The 21,263-nt window shown below is 50.4% G+C and overlaps 1 protein-coding gene across 8 annotated transcripts; it reads right to left on the bottom strand.

The window, feature by feature from the left end:
* Window positions 1-440: 440 nt before the first annotated feature.
* Window positions 441-17,847, bottom strand: SPATA3 (spermatogenesis associated 3). Of its 8 annotated transcripts, none has more exons than XM_039234466.1 (4): window positions 17,346-17,847; window positions 13,808-13,982; window positions 11,274-11,416; window positions 441-624 (listed from the first exon to the last, which is right to left on the bottom strand). In XM_039234466.1, the coding sequence occupies exons 1-3, from the start codon at window positions 17,710-17,712 to the stop codon at window positions 11,311-11,313; spliced, it is 648 nt and encodes a 215-aa protein (XP_039090397.1). In that variant the 5' UTR covers window positions 17,713-17,847; the 3' UTR covers window positions 441-624; window positions 11,274-11,310. The 8 variants fall into 8 exon arrangements, with proteins under 8 accessions (XP_039090397.1, XP_039090402.1, XP_039090396.1 ...); XM_039234465.1 differs by lacking the exon at window positions 441-624 and adding an exon at window positions 5,672-5,726; XM_039234464.1 differs by lacking the exon at window positions 441-624 and adding an exon at window positions 5,679-5,841.
* Window positions 17,848-21,263: the final 3,416 nt, after the last annotated feature.

Here is a 21,263-nt window from a genome sequence, read left to right on the forward strand (position 1 = left end):
CTCATGACCCAGAGGTCTAGAGTAGCATGCTCTTCCAACTGAGCCAGCCAGGTGCCCCTCAGGTGAGCTTATTCTAAGTCCAGCCTATACACTAGACCAAGAAATTGCTCTTGCTTTTATTTCTGATATTAACCACACAAGGTAATAAAATGAACAACAAACTAATAGAACAAAAGTGCTTCCATATGTGGCTTCCTTCCTGTAGAAAAATGTTACCCTGTACACCACTCTTTCTTCCTCTCTCCCCATACCTTTTTTCTCTCCCTCTCTGCTTCACTCTCCCCCTTTCTTTCAACCAAACAAAATATTGACTCTTCCTGTGTGCCAGCCACTGTTCTAGGAGCTGGCAATATTTGTGAACAATAAAATGAGGAGATCCTTGGCTGGTAGATCTTCCAGGCCAGAGGAAGGACACAGGCAATAGCACCATAAGCAATAAGTAAATTTTACAGTGTTTTATAGAGGACTGAGGGTCATGGGAATAAAGTAAGTGGGGATTTGCAGTTCTAAGCAGGTGGTCAGGGTGGACTTCATTAAGATGACATTTGAGCAAAGACTTGAAGGCAAATGCAGAGGAAGAGAAATGTCTTTCCTTCTACCCATCCAAGTTCTTGGCTAGGGCTTCTGTAACAAAAAACAAGTAACAGAAAGCAAATAGCAGAAGAGCATGCAGACTTATTTAAGTTTTATGTGACACAGGAGCCTTTATAAGGAAATGTAGACCTGAAGGAGTGATTAAACCCGAGCCTTTCAATGCTAGGTTGATGAAGAATGAAAAGTTGTAGGAAAATGTGATATGACAGTTGTGTCCTAGAGATAAGGATCTTCTTTTCTCATAGGTATAGAGAAGCCATCTCTCACCTAAGGGTCTATGACCTTCTTGAGGGGAAGGTCACAGAGTCCTTCTTGAACCTGCTGTTTTTCAAATTCCTTCAGCTCAGATAGCCACGGGCTATGGCGAAGAGCGTGCCTGGCACAGGGACCAGCCAGCACAAAGGAAGGCCCAGTGCAGGAGGGTGCCTGGCTCCGGCAAGAAACAGCAGGGAGGTCTTCCTAGCTGGACCGCAGTAGGTGGGGCGTAAGAGGAGATTCAATCAGAGAGTGGGAGGGGGGCGTTGGAAAGACCTCGGTCACTGGAATATTTTTATTTTATTTTATTTTTTTTCCCATTTTAGCCACTCAAATTTATTTATTTATTTATTTATTTTTTACAAATAGTTTATTGTCAAATTAGTTTCTACATAACACTCAGTGCTCATCCCCAAAGTGCCCTCCTCCATGCCCATCCCCCCCTCCCCCCCACATCCATCAGTCGTCAGTTTTTGTCAGCATTCAAGAGTCTCTCATGGTTTGCCTCTCTCCCTTTCCCCCACCATTTCCGCCCTTCTTCTCCCCCTTGTTCCTCCGTCAAGTTCCTCCTAATCCTCCTATACGTGCAAACATATGATATTTGTCCTTCTCTGCCTGACTTATTTAGCTCAGCATAACACCCTCAAGGTCCATCCATGTTGCTACACATGGCCAGATTTCATTGTTTCTCATTGCCATGTAGTATTCCATGGTATAGATAAACCACATCTTCTTGATCCATTCATCTGTTGATGGGAATATTTTTAAAACACTTAAAAAAGAATAAAATTTTTAAAAATGGTTACTTTTGAGAGTGAGAGAGAGCATGCATGAACAGGGGAGGGGCAGAGAGAGAAAGAGAGAGAGGGAGACAGAGGATCTGAAATAGGCTCCGCACTGTCAGGGCAGTGCCCAACATGGGACTTGAACCCACGAATCATGAGATCACGACCTGAGCCGAAATCAAGAGTCAGGCATTTAACTGATTGAATCACCAGGTACCCTAAAGTATGTCTTCTTGACCTAATTATAGCCAGGCTTATGTGGTCCAGACTTGGCCCTGATTCATCTGGTTTTAATGGGAATCATGCTGGGTCAGTTTACAGAATCCTTGGTATCTTTGGTATCTGATCAAAATCCCTCTCAGTATCTTTCACCCTGGCATCCTGCCAAGCATCCTGCCAAGTTGGTTAAGCCAGAATTGCCCCTCACCCCCATGTTTCCTGGCCTTCTTCCTTGGATACTTCCCTCCCTGGCAGCCAACAGTGCAACACACCCAGTAAAGAGGTACCTTAAGACTTCTCAGCCCCAGTCCTCTGCCAGCTCACGGCTCAGTTCCTGGCTTTGGTCAGGAACATATCGTGAATTGTTCACAAGGGCACTTTGCCAACTCAAATGCCTGCTCTGAGTCTTCATGACTGGCTGTGTGAGGCGTGCTAAGTGTATAGTATCTGCATAATGTATATGCTGTTCCTGCCTATACAGAGGAGGAGATGCCTGGGGAGAGAAGGTCTTCCAGAGTCTTGCAGTGAAGCTAGAACTTGTGGTAGCAGCGTGAAGAGCTGTCTTACCTCTCATGGGCTACCAGCAGCCACAGGCCTGTTTTACTGCCCTGTCAAACATGGCACTGAGCCTGGGACCTCAGAGGAGATGGAAGAGGCTGCCCTTGGGTGTTTCATCTCAGTTTTATGACTAGATTTGTCACTTTAGTTTCCTGGATCCTTGTTACTCATTCTACCTGTACCCCACCAGGCTTCATGACCTTTGGGGAGTGGTTGTCCTCTGGAGGTAAGGTGGAAAGGATGAGGACCAGAGTGGAATCTGAAAAGCTCAGGAACTTTCAACTGGTCCTAGCACCTGGTGTCAGTGAGCTGGGTGGGCCAGATGGGCAGCCGCAGGTGGCTGGGGCATCCTGGACTTGGCTCTGACTTCACCCTTTGCAGCCTCTTCCAGTGTACCTCTTCTGCCCTTGGAAGGACCACTCCAGTGGGATGGACCCGACTTTCTCAGGAGTAGCCACTCTGTGGTCTAGAGACCACATTCAGAGCCAAGGTCTGAATCTATAGACCCATAGACCTAGCCTCAGCCAGGCTGTCCCCAAATCACAGCCATGGTAGCCTTAATTCTAGCACTGTGTTCAGAAGTATACTTGATCATGCTTCTTTCTAGCTCTCCACATCCCTCTCCAAAGCACTTGCTGGGACTGTTGTTTGAAACTGGTGGTAATTAAAATAGTTCAATCCAACGATCACTATTTATAAGCCGCTCTGAATATAATGGCCTAACCAAAATCTCATCTCATCAAAAAAAGAGTCCCAATGGGGGCAGGCTTATTCATTCCTGAGATTCTACCATGTGCCAGGAAGGATTCGAGAGAGGAAAAACAGCTAGTGTCTGCCTCCAGGACCTAATAACAGAGGGAAGAGGTGGACATACCAACAGAACAGCAGGATGAAGAGTAATGGGGGTGCTTGGCATATGACCATTTGTCACGTGTGGTTTCCACTCTTCAAGAGTGATGCCTATGGTCAATGACAAGTACCGTGAGACCCAATGCGAGGGCAGTGTAGAAGGGTATCCACGGATGAGCCCCACTGGCAGTGACTGTCAATGAGAATGCTATTGGCATCTTGGGTGGGATAACTCTTTGTTGTGTGGGACTATCCTGTGCTTTGCATTCTCAGTCTTCATCACTAACAGCCCATAGTATCCCCCAGTCACTGTGATGGCCAGTCACATTTCCCAGGGGTGGGAGGTTGGGACTGCCCAGGTCACCACTGTCCTGAGGGATCCAAACACCATGGGTCTGTGGCTCAAGGCAATTGTGAATTCTCGGTTCCTAGCCACTCAGGCATTCACTCTGGTGAAATGGTGGGGGTGGAGGGGAGGTTGGCCGAAGTGGAGGGCAGCACTAGAGCTCTGGTTATAGGTTCAGAACCATCTGGAGTAGATAGCTGTGGTTTTTAGCTGCCTAGCATAGGTTCCCATTTCTTTTGGTAACAGGTTACCAAAATTATCATTTGACCTCTTCCTTGCTGTCAGTCCTCCGACCTTCCATGGGGTTGACTCTCAATTCCAAAAGTGGTCGTAGCCTGGCCAGTCAGAGCATTGCATTCCCCTGGGCAGCGCATGGGTTTTGGGAGGGACACAGGGCCTGATCAGAGGCTGATCAGAGCCCTTTTGCTGCTGGGAAACAGACCACCTTCCCTGTCAGACTTGACCTTCAGAGGCTACGGGGCTGTGGCTGCTGCAGCCATCTGACCCCCTCGTGAGAAGAGCCTGCCTGAGAAGGGAAGTGACCCTGCAAAAGCAGATAGAAACGGGTTTGGGGGCATGGTCTGCATCCCCGGAACAAGTCACATCTGAGCTGGAATTCTCTCTTGACTTTTACATGAGTCAGTACATCCCCATTTTGTTCAGGTCAGTTTGGGTTAGGTTGTCCGACAGGTACAATGAAAAGGGATTGATTAATATGCCAGAAAGAGGAGCTGAGTACCTTGGATTGGAGGAGCCAGGCTGACCAGAGGCTCCAGTCCTTTCCACCAGGTCTATGCCCCCTTTCATCCTGACCTGCAGGACAGATGGCAGCGTGACCCTACCCTGCATTCTTCTTGGGGAGGCTGCTTCCCAGAAGAGGTGACCCTCAGTCCAGAGATAGGTACCCTCTCCCAACCTATCAGTGCCTGTTTAGGAAAGGAAATCCTCGGATTGGGAGGTGGTGAGTGGGCTGCGGGGTTCCTCGGGACTGGCCCGGCCCACCTGGCCCAACCCAGCTTCCCTGTTGCAGGTAGGCTCTCTCAAGGGGGGGGGGGGGTCTTGCTGGTTCCTAGCCTGGCCAGCTCTTACAGGTGGAGCAGGTCACTTGGGCATGGCTCTGTGCACTCACTTACCTGAGTTTAGACTTGTCCTCCTCCCCAACAAATGGCCCCTTCACACCCCCTGGTCAGTAATGACCAGGGGATGTGTCAGTACCTCATTACTACAGGGCATTCTGGACTCCCAATCGCAGCCATCTGCATTCCTTTGCCTGGGAGCTTCATCTCTGAAGTGGACACAAGTCCTGAGAGAATGAAGCATCTCCCTCCCAGCAGCCCTTAACTGAGGACCAATGGGACGGGTATCTAAACATCCAACTTTCCTGCCGCCGGTGGGATTACTCTGAGGTAGATGATCTGTTTTCCATTGTTGCCCCGGCAGAATGAGGCCTCAGTTGTCCTCAGGGGCCACCACACCTGAATGGACTGTCCTCTCTCCCATGTTTCACACCCTTCTCCCATACTGGGCACTTTGAACTAAGACCTCTGCCCCAGCTGCTCAAGACCCACCACCAGGCGCTGGCACGGGGGCGCTAAATTACTGGAGGGAGCACAGGCTGCAAGTGGTGCCTGGCCCGCCCCTGCGCCTCCCCCATCACAGGTGAAGCTACCTGAAGCTGTTTCCCAGAGACAGAGACAGAGTGTTCCCCGGGCACGGGGCCCCCTTTCCCCAAGGCGCAGGCCTGGAAGGGGGCCAGCACATTCCTCCTGTTCCCACTACTGGGGATCACCACTGGACAGAAGTGCAGTTGACTCTCATGTTAGGTATTGAACTCAGTTTTATCATTCTTGCTTTTAGGGTGGGAAAATCAGAAACAGTTTGCTCTGTATGTGCAGAGAAAGTTGTTCCCCTTTGGGTCTGTGCCCCCAACACAAATAGGATCCCACCCTCATTGCCTGGGGCTCGCAAAGGCATCCCACATCTACCTCCCAACCCATTTGCCAAGTTGAACTTTGTGTCTCTGGGTGTAAAACGCACTAATGAAACAGAATTCTTTTTTTTTTTTTTTTTTTTTTTGGTTCTATTTTGGTGACAACAGAGATCCTTGATGGAAACTGGATCTGTAAGGAAAATGAGGAGGGAGTCATTAGCTTAGACAATATTCCACGACCTTGGAATTTTGGTGACTTTCCAGTTTACCACCCTGTGGGTGAGGGTTCAGCAGCTAAGATCCTCCTGTGGAAAAATAAATTATTTAGGATTCAAATTTCTGCCATTCTCTTAGACACTTGGAGCTGGGTGGTTCCCTTTAGGCTATAAGGTGCTTATGCAAAGTGCTTGACAAGTACTTGGCTCAGTCAACACTGACGCCTTCTTTTCCTCTCCCTTCCCCCCCGTCCCCCAGCAGAAGCTATAGAGCCTCACTCCCTCAAAGCCGGACTGTGGCAATGAAGTTTACTACGCTCAGTGCCCAAAAGGAGAGGGGAAGCAGCCCCTTGCTTGTAGTACCTCATCATTCCTGTTGGGATGCTAAGAGAGGGGCTTCCCAAGCTTTAAGAAGGATGATTCTAGAAACATCTTTTCCCAGAGAGGAGGCTTTGTCACTGTCATTAGATGGTTCTGTAGTCTATGGACTAAGAAAGACACCGAACTCTATTTCCCTTCCACGGGGTCTAACTGCTGAGGGCTACGGAACTCAGGATGGCTCAGCGTACCCCCACCATGCACACACACACTGACTTTCACATACCTCTGGGTTGCTTTCAGTAGCTAAAGCACTCCTCCAAGCCAACAGATCAGCAGTGGGAGTTCATTCTGCACTTGGCTCCCATATTACCTTCTAAAAACATTCCTACCTATTGTAGTGTGTGCTTTCCCTTAGGAAAGGGAAGCATATGTCTGTCTGTCCACACTCTGTGGACAAACAGAAGGTAGTGGCAGGATCCTTATGATCAGTGATCCCCACTCTGCTCAGCCCCTTCCATTGAGATTCTTGTCTCCTTGCTGCCTTTCCGAACCTGTGGACACCACTTGTTGACCTGAACCTATCTGTTCTCCTTATCTCTGAGAACTTACAGGGACCCTGCCTGCTTGCCTAGACCCAGAGCAGACCCACGGCGGATGTTGTATCCATAGGCACCTTCCTTCACTAGCAGGCTTCTAAATGGCCTCTTCCTGGCCTCAGTGCTTGGCTCTCTGCTCTGTTTATGCCTTCTCCCTGAGTCATCTTAGCCACTGCCTGTGGCTGCGTATCTCAGCTATTACTAATCACTCCTACGCTTGGAGCTAAGACCTGGCTTTTCCTGTGACTTCCATCTATCCATCTGCCTACATGACATGTCCATTTGGTTGTCCAGCATCTCAACAGTAACAACGAACAGAACTCTTGATTACTATCCTCTCCTGTGCCTCTGGCAAGGACCCCTCAAGGACTCATCCTTGAGGCTTCCTTTCCCTCAATGTTTCATTCAATCAGCACTAGACTTGCTGGTTCTGTACCCGTAAGAGCCATCACCCTGTTCCAAGCGCCATCTTGACCTGCCTAGATCAGCACAAACAATTCCCACCTGGTCCTCCTCCCCCTTCTCCATTCTCGATCCAACAGGAACTGCAATTATTTTGAAATCTAAATCAGCAGCTTGAGAGACTTCCCTTTGAGGGGAGGATGAATGAAGTGCCCGGAACATTGCCTGCCCACAGGAAGTGCTATATAAGAATTTGCTCCTGCCCTGCTTCTGGGGCTTTCAACCCATCTGGAACACAACAGAAATCCTTGAGGCCCTGCCTGACCTTGGTCTCCCCTCCAGGGGCATCTTGGCTTCAGCCATATTGGCCTCTTCTCTGGCCCCCAAAACACGAGAGGCTCCTTCTTGCCTCAGGGCTATTGGATTTGCTATTCTGTCAGCAAGAACACAGACATATTTGCCTAGTCTGGCTCTTTCTGCCATATGTGCCTCAGTTCAGAGAAGCCTTTGCAGACCAGCCTGTCTCTAGCAACATCCCTTCCTGATCACGCCGACCTTAACTCTGTTCTTAATCAGATCAACTTTATATCTCTATTTCCTTGATAACATTTGCCACACAATCCAGTGATCTTGTTTATTCATTAACTTGTCGAGTGTCTGTGCCCATGCGAATGTAGGCTCCGTCAGGGGAGGCCTTTGTCCACCTTGGGTTACTTCTATAGCACAGCATATGTACCCAAGAAATATTTAATGAATGAATGCATTATTTCATTAATGAGCACTCTTTCCCCCCATCTGGGCTCTGCATTCTAGCTTGGATGTCAGGTAAGCGTTAGTGTCACCACGTGAATTATTATCCCCTGTCTCCCTCTCCTGGGGACCTTGGCCAGCCTAGATGCACAGACTTTACCAGACCTCGGAGTCCCAAGCCTAGCCTTGGCCTGTTGATGGACTTCTGTGTCATCATGTCTCACCGTACCCAGTGTGATGCTGGCCACATGGTCAGTACTGACATGTCACAGCTGTGCTGCCCCACTTGCCTGTTTACAGAGTTTGTAGGGGTTCATGTGGGGGGACAGTGGGGAGTTGGAGTGGGAGACGCTATGTTTGACTAGTGTCCAGAAACTGTCACTGCAACTTCTAGGCTTCTAGAAAGGCCTCTTCTGACCCCTGCTGGTGGTGCCGTATTCAGACCCTTAGACTTGCAGTGTCTACTCAATGACGGATAGGACCCTGCAGCACAGGCTAGGGCTGAAGCAGTTCTGGAAGAAGCCAGGCCAGCCAAGGTCAGTTAAAACGCATTTTGAGTGCTCCAATGCCATCCCAGTGCTGAACAGTAATTTGACCAAAGCAGTGGGTCACGTGGGGAAAGGCCACCTCATCAGAACTGCCAGGCATGAGCCGTGGGGCCTGGGAAGGACCCTGTCTCAGGCCACTCAGGGTTGGTGGCACAGCCTCCCTCTCCCTCAAGGGAAACCAGAGTGGTTGTGGGACAGCTCTGTGCAGAGAGAGGACCAGCCTGTCCCTGGTCCCTCGTCCCTGGGAGGACCAACCTGTCAGGCTGGAGTCCCATCCCTGGGCTGATTTCAACTGGCCCCGAGAAAGCTGCCCCCTAGCTTTCCATCCAGGCAGTGGGCCCACCCTGAGAGGACATCATGAGTTACCCCTCAGAGCGGAAGAAAAAGGAGAGCTGTGTGAAGTTTGTGCACTGCGTGCGTTTCTAAGTGATGTTGGCCATATAGGGCCCCACCAGCCACGTGATCCCCTCCCCCCCAACCCCCCCAGCACACTCGGGGCTTTAGCCTCTGGGGTCTTGTTGACTCTACCATTGATTTCCTCTCAGTCACTCCCTGGGGGAGTGACTACTCCAGACCCTGGGTGGGTTTTCATCCCTGTCCCCTCCTCTCCATTTCCCCCTCTCCCCCCCCCCCCCCCCCCCCCCCCCCCCCCCCCCCCGTACCCTCCACGCCGGGCTCAGGGCTGTGTGAACTACAGTAAGATGCTTCACATTCACTAATGGGATCCCCGCCAGTCCCATCGTCTCTCAACTCTGGTTCCAACACGGAAGACAGAGTCTCAGCATGGAGCTGCCTGTCTTAACACCCACCACCTGTCCTTTGAACACAAGGGCATTGCCTTGAAAATGGAGGCTTTTTCAGGTACCCTTGTCGGCTAGAATTCCATGACATTGTGGATTTATATCTACCGTGTAGTCTTTTTCTGGCAAGGGATAGGATTTTCCATTTAAGGCCAGACTTAGATTTCCCTTGAAAATAAATGCATTTAAGTTAAAAAGAAAGCCAATTTTAAAAAGAGTAAGGAATATTACAGGTGTCAACCCACTGAGAGGGGCACTGTTATCACCTCCATTTAATAAGAAGAAAAATGAGGTGTCAGGAATTAAGGGACTTGTCCCAGGCTCCAGAGATCCTGGGTGTGGGACAGGGTCTGACGTCAAGCTAGCCTGCCTCGAGTGACAGAAACCCAAGTGGACACCGTGGGCCCTGTTGCAAGAAGCTTCTAGAACAAAATGGCTCAGGGGCATTCTTCAGACTCCTGGTCACCATCTACCCAACCCCTGTGACTGTCCTGTCCTGTCTGAACCTCCCCTCATCGTGTCCTCAAAATCATCGCCCTTGGAGGTAGTCACTAGTCCCCTATGTTAGCAATGGCATGGCTCTTACAGAAGTTAAGTAATGTGTCCCCTAAGACCCAGCCTCCAGGTAGCAGAGTCAGGTCTGGAACCTACTCCAAAGCCTGCATCTTTCCAACCACCCCCCACGGTGGTAGAAGTAACAAGATCTGCCATCTGGGCAGCCCTATCTTCTGGGAACCTTATCTCATATTCCAACAACCTTGAGAGGAAGGTCCCATGGTCTTCCCTATTTCTAGATGGAGAAGCTGAGGCCCTCAGCTGCTATGGTACCTCGTGAAACTTAAGGTGCTTCCATTCCTCCACAATGGTCCCTTTGTCAGGCAGCAGAGCCCCTGAGCAGATGGTGAGTTTACTGTTGGGGTCGGGCTTTTGAGATACTTGGAGCACCTGTTCCCACCCAGTGTGCATTCTGTGTGGCTGGTGGAGGTCTGGGGGTGGGCGGAAAAGCTGCCATTACCACCTGACCAGCATTGGCAGGCATTCACTGCAATGGGGACTTGACGATGGGGACAGCAGTGCGTGCTCCTGGTGCCCACCCAGATCCCCTTTCTGGACTGGTGAGTCCATTCCCCAGCTCCAGGGACTTGTGAATGTCAGCTGCTAACAGCTGCCTCCTTCCCCGGGAGCTTCTCAGGGGAGGACAAATGCGATCCGCTCTTCCACAGAGACGTACACTCCCCACCCACTCCTATGCCAGAGACTCAGTAACAGGAAAGCACAGAAGGCCACTTTTCTTGCCCCCCAAGGTGAGACCAGCTCTGTGGTGTAAAGCTCCCCTGGGGTCAAGCTGAAGCTGGACTCCCGCTGAGATCCCCTCCTCGCTCTACTCCTTCCTTTGTCCTCTCTTACCTCCCTCACTCCCGTTTTCCTCCACAAATTCTGCCCAAATCCGTGTCTCAAGCTCTGCCCCTAGGAGCCTGGCTTGAAACAAGGGAGGATTGGAGATGCTGGGTGAGGCGTCTCCGAGGATGCCTTAAGGATCCCTCACGGATCTTTGCAAGATAGTTGCAGAGACAGGCCATGTATGTATAAAAACAATCATCCACAGCACAAGATGGAACAGGCTGGAGAAAATGAGTGTGAAGAGAGGAGAGGTCACCGGAGCTGCCCTGAGGGAAGGCTGATGGAAGGAATGGGACCACGAAGGATAGGTTGCACTTGAGAAAGTTTTCTTGGCAGGGAGAGAAAGTTCCAAGGAAGGTCCCTAGGAAGGGTAGGAACCTTTGCTCCACGTCTCCCATTTCCTCCTGTCTGGTATCCCAGGTCAGTGGGGGTTGGGGGGACCCTGGTCTGATAATCCCAGTAATGGGTCTAGCGTTGTCCAAGAGCATCAGGGCTGCTTGAGAGAGCCGGGTGACCTTGAAGCCAGGAAGCTCGGTTCTTAAGCTTTCCCTGAAAGGCTGGGAGCTTGGTCCACCCACAAATTCCTCCTTCATTCCGAGAAGGAGCAGACACTCCCTCGGCCCCCGTCCTGCAAGGATGGTGGCTCGGTGGCTTAAGGACCACCTCTGCAAGGGGGCGCGGGCACAGAGAGGGTGTCCACGTACCTGCCGGACCGCGGGCCTGGGGCTCGTTCACGAGGATTCAGTGATGTAGTAGGCAGCCCCCAGGGCTCCCAGAGCCGCAGCAACAGTCCCGAGGGCTTGGAGCACGTGAATTACGATGAGTGGGGTGTTTTCTTTCAGGTCTTCTGTAGAGCGAAACAGAAAGCCCACAGGTTGGAGGCAGCTGGGACTCTAGCGCTGTCTACAGGCAGAAAAGGCAGAAATCGTAGGGTTCCCTCAAGATCTCAGGAATGCCTTCTCCCCACCGGGGAATGCAATTCCGCCCACCCCTTCCAATAAATCTCTGTCATGAGAGCCCCTGTGCCTGAGGACTGGCTAGCCTGGGGTGCCAGCTTCCTGGGACACTAGGGGAGAAGGGTGCAAAGACGGTGAAGGCTACGAAGTGCCAGGCCCCGTGCTAAGCATCTCATGCCTGGTGTCCTTCCTCAAGCCTTACAACAAGCATGTGAAGCAGGTTCCGTCATGTGACTCTCTTTTTGAGATGAGGAGTCCAAGGAAACAACGTATGACCCGCACCACACAGGCAAGGAAACTAGATGATCGTGCTCACGAGGAAGGCTTTTACAAAATGCAGTATCTGTGTCGACACCCATCCTACTGAAGTAGAGAATCTTACTTAACGTGAAGATGTATTTCAAGCCAAGATCTAACATTCCACCCCCGTGAGAGATGTAGAGATTACGGAAGCTGGTGCTAAAACCTGAGTGGAATCAAGACGAACAGGTCTTACCCTGGCCACTGCATCTCTGCCCCTTCCCCTCACTTTCCGAATTCTGAGCCTGCTTTTACCTTTCCCTCCTCCACCTGGGATGCTCTCTCTCTCCTCATTTTAAGCCACAAGGGATGCCAAGACCCTTTTTGACTCAGCTCAGATACCAATGACATCACCAAGTCTCCCTGGACCCTGATTTAGGAGTGAGCACTCTTTTTAAAAAATTTTTAATGTTTATTGTTTAATGTTTAAACATTAAACATTATTTAATGTTTATTTATTTCTGAGAGGGAGAGAGACAGCATGAGCAGGGGAGGGACAGAGTGATAGGGAGACACAGAATCAGAAACAGGCTCCAGGCTCTGAGCTAGCTGTCAGCACAGAGCCCGACACGGGGCTCGAGCCCACGAAGTGTGAGATCATGACCTGAGCCGAAGTCAGATGCTTAACCAACTGAGCCACCCAGGCGCCCCACGAGCACTCTTTTCCTGAAGCTCTTTGAACATCTCTAGGACACATGTCACTTTCTGGCTTGCATCTGACATTCTAATGTTCATGTCTCAGCGTAACCGCGGTGACTGTGCAGTTGTTAAGGGTAAAGTTCCCTGTTCTGGTTTTCCTCACAGTGCTTAGTATTCTATGCAGAGTAGGGTTTCCTACATGTTGGTTTTAAAGTGATGCGAATCCATGGGGCGGCTTAACACCAGATGGACAGGGACACAAAGTGAGTGGGAAGAACACCAGTAACGTCGGGGAAGCCGTGGGCAGGTCGTTCCTTGATGGGGACTTACCAGGTTGTATTTTTGGCTTTACTCATGTTCTCCCAACACACCTGGGTATCTGTTTGCTTCTTGTGTGTCTGAGAGATGGTGCTTTTCAAGGATGGACAGGAGAAGGGATCTGGCGGCGGAGACGCCAGGAAGAGGAGCAGGATGAGAGTGAGGGGTGGGTGGGCTCTGCTCCTGGGTTAAGGGGTGTGAGATCCCCAAGTGGGAAGCCGCTTTGTGGACATCCGTGAGACCCTGAATACATGTGCAACTACTCTGGGGCCCGGGACGGGGGTGCAGATCAGGGCTCCCGGCCCCCCCCCCCAGCCCTTGCACACCACCCTGCGCCACTGGGAAAGTGGACTGATATGTTCAGTCCAGTTTTCTGCATGAGGGTCTTCCCATGAGGGGTGGCTTTCTCTTGATGGCTCCGTGGAAGAGGAAAAGGAGGCCAGATACTGTGGAAGTTGCTGTGAGAGGCTGCCCAGCCTGGGGGCATGTGTCCTGTGGAGCTGCCGGAAGTAGCCGGAAACCGCTGAAGGAGGTGGGGATCTTGCTATTACCAAGGGGACGTGTGACTTGCAATCAGTATCTGTCACTAATTTCTGGGGGCAATTCATATAGAGGTCAAGAAGCTGCCTGAAGCTCTCAGCCGTGGTATGGGCCACAGAAGAAGGCCAATCGCCAAACATAGCATTTAGTCACAAAGCTTGGGTGGCAGGGAATTTACTAAGGGCCATGAAGGCATAGACTCTGAGGAAGCAGTGTGCCTATGGAGAAAAGAAAAACGTGCCTCTTAAAGAAGCCATTTTCGGTAAGGAAGAAAATCGGCACCTCTCCGTGCAGGTGGGGCACCCTGGGGTGTGGGTCTGGTCGGAAAGGGCAGGGTGCCAAACCCCAGGAAATGGCTGCCCCCGAGAGGCTTCCTTTCCGCCTGGGCTTCCCAAGTTACCCAGGGCTGCTAATTTGGTCCGGGGCAGAGCCCGGCCCCGGGAACTGTGTGCCCTGAGAGTCCAGCCCCCCACTCGCCCCAGAACCTGTAGAAAGTGAGGAGGTTTGGAAATCCTCTTCCTGGCATGGTCGGCCAGGCCCGAGGAAGGAGGACATCGAAGATGCGGCTGTGACACAGGCCCAGACGACGCCAGCAAGCAGAGCTGCCGGGGCAAGCGGAACAAGAGCAGAAGGCCCGCGGTCCCGCACGAGTCAGAGACCCTGGATGGACAGAGAAGGAGAGAGATGAGGGGCCCGCTGCCTCCAGGAGGCCGCGGGAGCCCGGGACGCCCAGGAGAGAAGAGAAGCAGCAGGGGAAGCTGGAGCTCCCTGCGGACTCCAAGCCCAAGCCGCTGACAGCCTCCACGGTCAAGTGCCCCTCCCTCACCTCATGATCATGTCTTTGTCAGGATGACCCTGCGGAGTCGAATATCGCTATTCTCAGTTTGCAGATGGGGAAACAGAGGCTCGAAGAGTATATGGGTTGTGCCCTTATGACAAGTAGCTTGAAGAAGTGGGCTTCAGCTCAGGGTTTCTAACTCATTCGGGGCTCCTTCCACAGACTTCACGGAAACTGACAGCACCGGGGGACGGCGGGCTCCGGGAGAGGAGAGGCGGCATCTGACATTCCTGCAGCTGGTCCACGGTCCGTTTTCCCGGGTGCACTGACTTATCCAGAAGACAGCTGCTGCTCCGATTTACCGTCCTTGAAACACTTCCCTGAACTTCCCTGCCAAGGATCGCAGCGGAACTTGGAGATGGCCCGTCAGCTGTGACGCAAGAGTACTTCTGGCCGGATAACTGCCTCCTCGCGTGGTGGCTTCAGTCTTGGCTTCCTGACCGAGCTACGGATTCTTCCGGATTCTTCCATCAAAAGCTCCATGAAATCAGCAATTGACTGCCAGCACATTTCCTGCTTAGACCCGCCCACGACAGATACTATCCCCCCCCCCCCAGCCCCCCGGCCCCAATGGGGGAGGAAAGGACTTTAAAGGCAACACTGATCCTTTTTCTTTGTCAAAACAATTTTTTTTTTCAAATAGACATTTAAGTCCTGTACATGAAATTTACCCCTTGAGGTTTTCAGTGGTTTTGGGAAATTAACAAAGGGGTACAAACATCATTACTGTCTAATTCCAGAATATTTCCATCTTCCCCCCAAGGAAGCCCATAACCATTAAGCAGGGACTGCTTTTTCCCTCTGCGCCCATTTCCTGGCAATAAATTTGCCTATTCTGCACATTTCATAAATGCAATCACACGTGTGGACTTTTTGGAGAGTAGCTCCTCTCACTTAGCCTAATACTTTTGAGGTTCATCCATGTGGTAGCCCATGTCAGTATCGTTAGATAGTATTTCATTGTATGAATACACCTCATGTTGTTTATCCATTCATTAGGTGGCTGATATTGAGGTTTTTATCCCCCCACTTCTTGACTATTATTACTAAAGCTGTTGTGAAAATCATGTACCCGTTTTTGTCTGGATGTTGTGTTTTTAATTCTCCTGGGTATGTCCTCAGGAGTGGAATAGCTGGATCACATGGTAACTTCACTTTTTTTTTTTTAAGTTTACTTATTTATTTTGAGAGACAGAGTGTGCGAACTGGGGAGACGGGCAGAAAGGGAGAGAGAAAGAGACAATCTCAAGCAGGCTCCATGCTGTCAGTGCAGAGCCCAATGCAGGGCTTGATCTCATGGCCTGAGCTGAAATCAAGAATTGGTTGCTCACCTGACTGAGCCACCCAGGCGCCCCTGTCCATCTTTTGATTATAGCCATTTTAGTGGAAGACTTGTATTCTCCTGAAATATAATGTTTTCTGCATACAAAAAGATTTGGACTTCAGAAAATGGCACCCTTTATTTAAAGGCCTTCATCCCTGATCGCCAACATTGTTTTTCCCACTCTGGTTCAAAGGGGGAAAATTCCTCTGGCCGAAGATGTGTGGGGAGTCCACTGTAACCGCTGACGGGCCACCACCATTTCCTGGTTGGCTTTCTCAATAAGCAGAATCCTTTCCCCAGGGGTGAGCCACATGCATTCATCGAAAGATTTGGGGATGGAAAATTTTACTTTCTACAGATACCAGTTCTGACGTCCACAATCCAAAAATGTTTATGTCCGTGGTTGATGGTCACAATATATACAATGTAGAGCCCTCAAAACGATTTCTGCATGTTAAAAGTGAATTGATTCGTAGCCATGGAAATGTAATTGTCATCACAGTGATATGTTGGATCTAGCTCTCTCACTTACACCCCACGTTTATTTTTTAGTCACACCATCCCAGAGGAATAAGCTGTGGCCCAGAGAGCATGGCCTGCTCAGGACCATAGAGCCACTGTAACTAGCTCATGGTGAATTCAACAGAATCCCAGAGAAGGGTGTTCTTCCTCCTGGGGAAACCACTGGACTCTTGGGACCATATGGTCAATGCCTCAGTGAAGAGCAAGAATTATGGAATCAGAATAGATGGAGTCTCCCCTCTCAGTGCTACCAGTGCTTGCTTGAGAGTGTGTGGTCTGATTTCTTTGAGCCTCAGTTTCCCCATCTGTAAAAGGGAGAGGATAATAATAATAGCTCCTTTATAGGACCGTTAAATGGGAAGATTAACGTAGACAGCTGAGCTGAATACTGGGTACATTGTACATACCCAGTGGTAAGTGTTAGTTAGTTATTACCATTATTAGCAGCAGCAATAGTATGAAGCAGACTGTCTCCTGAACTCCACTCAAATTCCCTCTACACAATCCAAAGTTCACTCAGACTCTGGCTCCCCAAGAAGATGGGGGACCACTTTTCTTCAACGGCCATTCCATTTCCAGATGGAAATAATTGTCGGAAATGTCTTCTTCATGTTGAGCAGAAATCTGCAGTGTCTTCCACGGGTAAGGCAGCCGGATTTAGCAAATAAAAATACAGAATGCCCGTGCCATGTTCAGGACACACAGTAAAAAATTGTTTATCTGAAATTCAAATTTTACTGGGGGTCCTATATTTTATTCAGCAACCCTGTCCATGGGCCCTTGGTCAGACATCCGAGGGCAACGTGGAACACGTCTACTTACAACATTTACTTGACAGATTTCCTCCAATTCCTTCAACCAAGTCTCATACATCATATGGTTCTTGCTTCCCTGCCCTCTCATCCCCCATTAACTCGGACTATCTTTCTTAAACTAGATTGCGAAGCATCTTTTACAGCACACAAGGGTTAGCCTGATGAGGACAGAGTATGACCACCTCCCTTGTTTTACACTGTATATTTCTATTAACACATCCTTGGTTTTTATTTTTGAGCAGCCACACGGCACTTCTGACTCCTAATGAGCGAGTATCACCACTGAGCCAAGTGAAATGTCCATATGCATGTGTGGCTGACTTCTTCATTGAGACTCAGGATGGCGAGGAATGGCAAGATCCAGGAATCCTGGTCTCTTGCATAAAAACAAAACCCCAAACCCTCACACCCCACAAGCACAGTTCCAGAATATGTGTCAACCAAACACCACTCCCCAAAATGAACCAGCCCCTGGGGCCCATCAGCAGGAAGCCTAGAAGTGCTTGAGCTAGAAGCCTACCCACCTGATCTCCTGGATCGAGAAGATGCTTTTGTGGCAGGGTCCTGAGGCCCCTGGCCCCTGGCCGGGGCTGGGGCCAGGGCGGGGGCTGGGGCCGGTGCCAGGGCCCGGGCCGAGGGTCTGCTTTCTGGGGCTGGGAGAGCCTGGGGTGCAGGCTGCTGGGAGGTGGATTCACAGCTGGACTGTGGTGTGGATCCAGGGCTGGGCCGAGGGGTGGACCTGGGGCTGGCCTGCTGCGATGTAGACTCCGAGCTGGCCTGCTGGGGTGTAGACTCTGAGCTGGCCTGCTGGGGTGTGGATTCAGAGCTGGCCCGCTGAGAGGTGGAGCCACGGCGTCTGGACTCTGGCTTCTTCTTTTTGCCCTTCCTCATGGTGGGTTCTTTTCACCTACATGTGGACCTACATGGAGCTGCCTAATCTTCCGGCTCCCTCCTGGAGGGGGCCCGTTTGCCCCTGCCCTGGGGGAAGGCTCTGGTCTCGGGATGGACCTAAGCCCTGCAGAGAACAGTCACCTACACCCCTTCTGTGAGGTCACAAAAGCCAAGGTGGCTCCTATGGCAGGGCTCTGGGGACAGTCTTCTCTGCCCACACTAGCCTGCTGCCTTCCTCCCCAGTTACTGGGATGGGCACAAGGCACCTGCCGGGCCCTTGAGCACCTGGTTCAGCCCGGCCCCAGGGTCTGTGACATCCTGGACCCCATGATTCTGCTACCTGAGTGCCTCCCTCAGGCATCTCTTCGCTGGTGTGTTCCTGGGTCCCTGTGCACTTTCCTTTTCACTCTGAGATGCCCTGGCTGTGACACTCAGCTCTGTCACTGGTTTCCACATAGCAAAACCAAACTACTTCGCCATACTTCTGTGAGTTTTAGGTAACTTTTCCGAAGATTTGGGAGTCCATGGAGGTCCACAAGCTTCTCCCATTTCAGCTATTTCCCCCACTCAGATTATCTTAAAGCAGCTTCCCCCTTCTTCCCAAACCTGCCCTGCCTACTGTGGGAAGGGGTGGGGGATCCCCAACTGTAATAAGAACCCTTGATTTTGGTGAAAGAAGTTCCCCTAAAAACATAACAGTTATTTGGAAAACTACACTTTGTTTGAACTCATTACTCTTGCAACAACTGACTACCCTTAATCTCCAAAGTTGTCAGGTCAATACGGGGACTATGAATCTTTCTTGAAGGTAAAAATATGATTTTCCTTTCAGGATGGACACAGATTAAGCATTTTTAGAAGACAGCCTTAAACTTCACACTGACTGCAACACAGAATGTGTTCAGATTAGAAGACGTAACGATGCTCAGCATCCCTCCTCATCAGGGAAATACAAATCAAAACCGCACTGAGATACCACCTCTCACCAGTCAGAGTGGCTAAAATGAGCAAATCAGAGAACTCTAGATGCTGGCGAGGATGTGGAGAAATGGGCACCCTCCTACCCTGTTGGTGGGAATGTAAACTGGTACAGCCCCTCTGGAAAACAGTGTGGAGGTTCCTCAGGAAACTAACAATAGAACTCCCCTATGACCCAGCACTAGCACTGCTAGGAATTTACCCAAGGGATACAGAAATGCTGAGGCATAGGAGCACATGTACCCCAAATGTTCGTAGCAGCACTCTCCACAATAGCTAAAACATGGAAAGAGCCTAAGTGTCCATCAACTGACGAATGGATCAAGAAGATGTGGTTTATCTACACCATGGAATACTACATGGCAATGAGAAAGAATGAAATCTGGCCATGTGTAGCAACATGGATGGACCTTGAGGGTGTTATGCTGAGCGAAATAAGTCAGGCAAAGGACAAATACCATATGTTTGCATGTATAGGAGGATTAGGAGGAACTTAACTGAGGAACAAGGGGGAGAAGAAGGGGGGAAATGGTGGGGGAAAGGGAGAGAGGCAAACCATGAGACACTCTTGAATGCTGACAAAAACTGAGGACTGATGGATGTAGGGGCGAGGGGAGATGGGCATGGAGGAGGGCACTAGTGGGGATGAGCACTGAGTGTTATGTGGAAACTAATTTGACAATAAACTATTTGTAAAAAAAAAAAAAAAAAGATTAGAAGACGTAGTCTACCTCTGCCATTGATGCATCATTAGCTGGGTGAATATTCAGCTGTTAACCCCATGTTCCCAAGGGGGCGATGCCCTTGCCCCAGGACACGGTTAAGGGCAGACATAGCTAGAAGGCACCTTCACGCAAGGCTAGACCCGATACAAAGTATGAAATGACAGAAAGTAGTTTAGGGATTCTAGGGCCTGAAAACACCGTAAAGAAAAGAAACTGAGATTTACAGAAGTTAAATCACCTTCCAAAGTCACACAGCTGATTGGAAGCACCAAGAAGGCCAAATTCCCATTCAGAGCTCTTTCATTTCATGATTTCAGAAGGCAATAGGGAATCAGATCATTATAAAATTACTGAACTAAAAAAAAGGTCGTGAGAAGACTGAAGAAAAAGAAAAGGGCACCAGGGATTAGAAGTGGAAGATGGCTCAGATCGATAACGTTGCATTGAACTTGATTGATCCTTGGCATGAGGAGGTTCAAGGAGTAGGTGAGTAATTCCCTGAAGTCAAGAGCAATGGATCCCTCTGAGGGATTCAACTTAGAATTGGAGAGACTGGAAACCCGGGTCAGGGACCCTGTCCAGATATAGCAGACAGGTCAAGAACAACTGAGGCATTCTTCTTTGCAGCATCAGATTTTCAGACACCAGTGGGCTTTTGCCTGGGGCTTCCACCTGGTTTAAACTGGGGCTTCTCAACCTCAGCTCTATTTTTTTTTTTTTCAACCTCAGCTCTATTGATATTTGGGGCCAGATAACTCTCCTGTGCATTGGAGGAAGTTTAGCAGCATCCCTGGCCTCTGCCACAAGATGCCAGGAGCAAGTACCCCTCCCCCCAAGTTGTAGCCACCAAAAATGTTTACAGACAATGCTAAATGTCTCTGGTGTGTGTGTGTGTGTGTGTGTGTGTGTGTGTGTGTGTGTGAAGATTGCCCCTGCTTGAGAACCACTGATTTAAATGAATTAGATAAAGGGAAACTCACATGGGTAGTATTTCCTGGTAGTGATGAAAGAAACATTCCATTTCACACCAAGGGGCCGACTGGCACAGAAAAGAAGTCCCTGTTCCCGGGGAGAGTGATGGAGGAAACACAGAGGAGTGAGGGTTTTGTGGCAGTGGAGAAAATATGGGTGGGTTCTTTAGTAAGAAGCAGGGAGAGAGCACTTGTAGAATGAGGTTGGCCCACAGGCACAAGGAAGAAGGCACATGCAGGACTTTGCTAGAAGGTCTTCCATGGCCCTTTCTGCCTCCCGGCTGGAGCACAAGCTCCTGGCAGGAAGTCTGACTCCTAGAGAACACAGTCACAGCCCAGTGTCCCAGGCTCTCTGACCTTGACCAGCTCTCAGCCGCCGTGAGTGAGGAGGTCTGCTTCCGGGCATTTGCGAAAGCCCCTCCCCTCTATCAGGCCCCTCTCCCCTTCTGTCAAAACACTTCCTATCTTCCAGATCCATCCCAAGTGGACTCCTCTCCTCCTACAGCCTTTCTCAGGTCCCTAACTGGAAGTGACCCCCCGCCTCTCGGAGCCCCAGATCATTCACTTGCTGTGTGGTGTCAGGATATTTCTCCTGTCTTCTCTCGTGTTCGCTACTCCCAGGCAGTGAATGCCCCGGGAGGCCAAAGTCCGGACAAGAAACACAACACAAGCTGCTTGAAGGTGAGGGTAGGAGGACGCAGAAAGCAGGAAGCCCTTTCGGCGGGGTGGGCACGGACGATGGGGGACGAGGCACCGCCCGGACTGCATCACTAAGGGGTTCTTTCCAAGGATGGACTGGGGTTTTCTGGCCTTGGCTGAGGATCACCGAACAGTCCACAGACAAGGGGCTCTCCTCCCGGACATGGCAGCCGTGGGG

This window comes from Hyaena hyaena, unplaced genomic scaffold (assembly GCF_003009895.1).
Source record: "Hyaena hyaena isolate Hyena2069 unplaced genomic scaffold, ASM300989v1 scaffold_86, whole genome shotgun sequence".
Taxonomy (NCBI): Eukaryota; Metazoa; Chordata; class Mammalia; order Carnivora; family Hyaenidae; genus Hyaena; species Hyaena hyaena.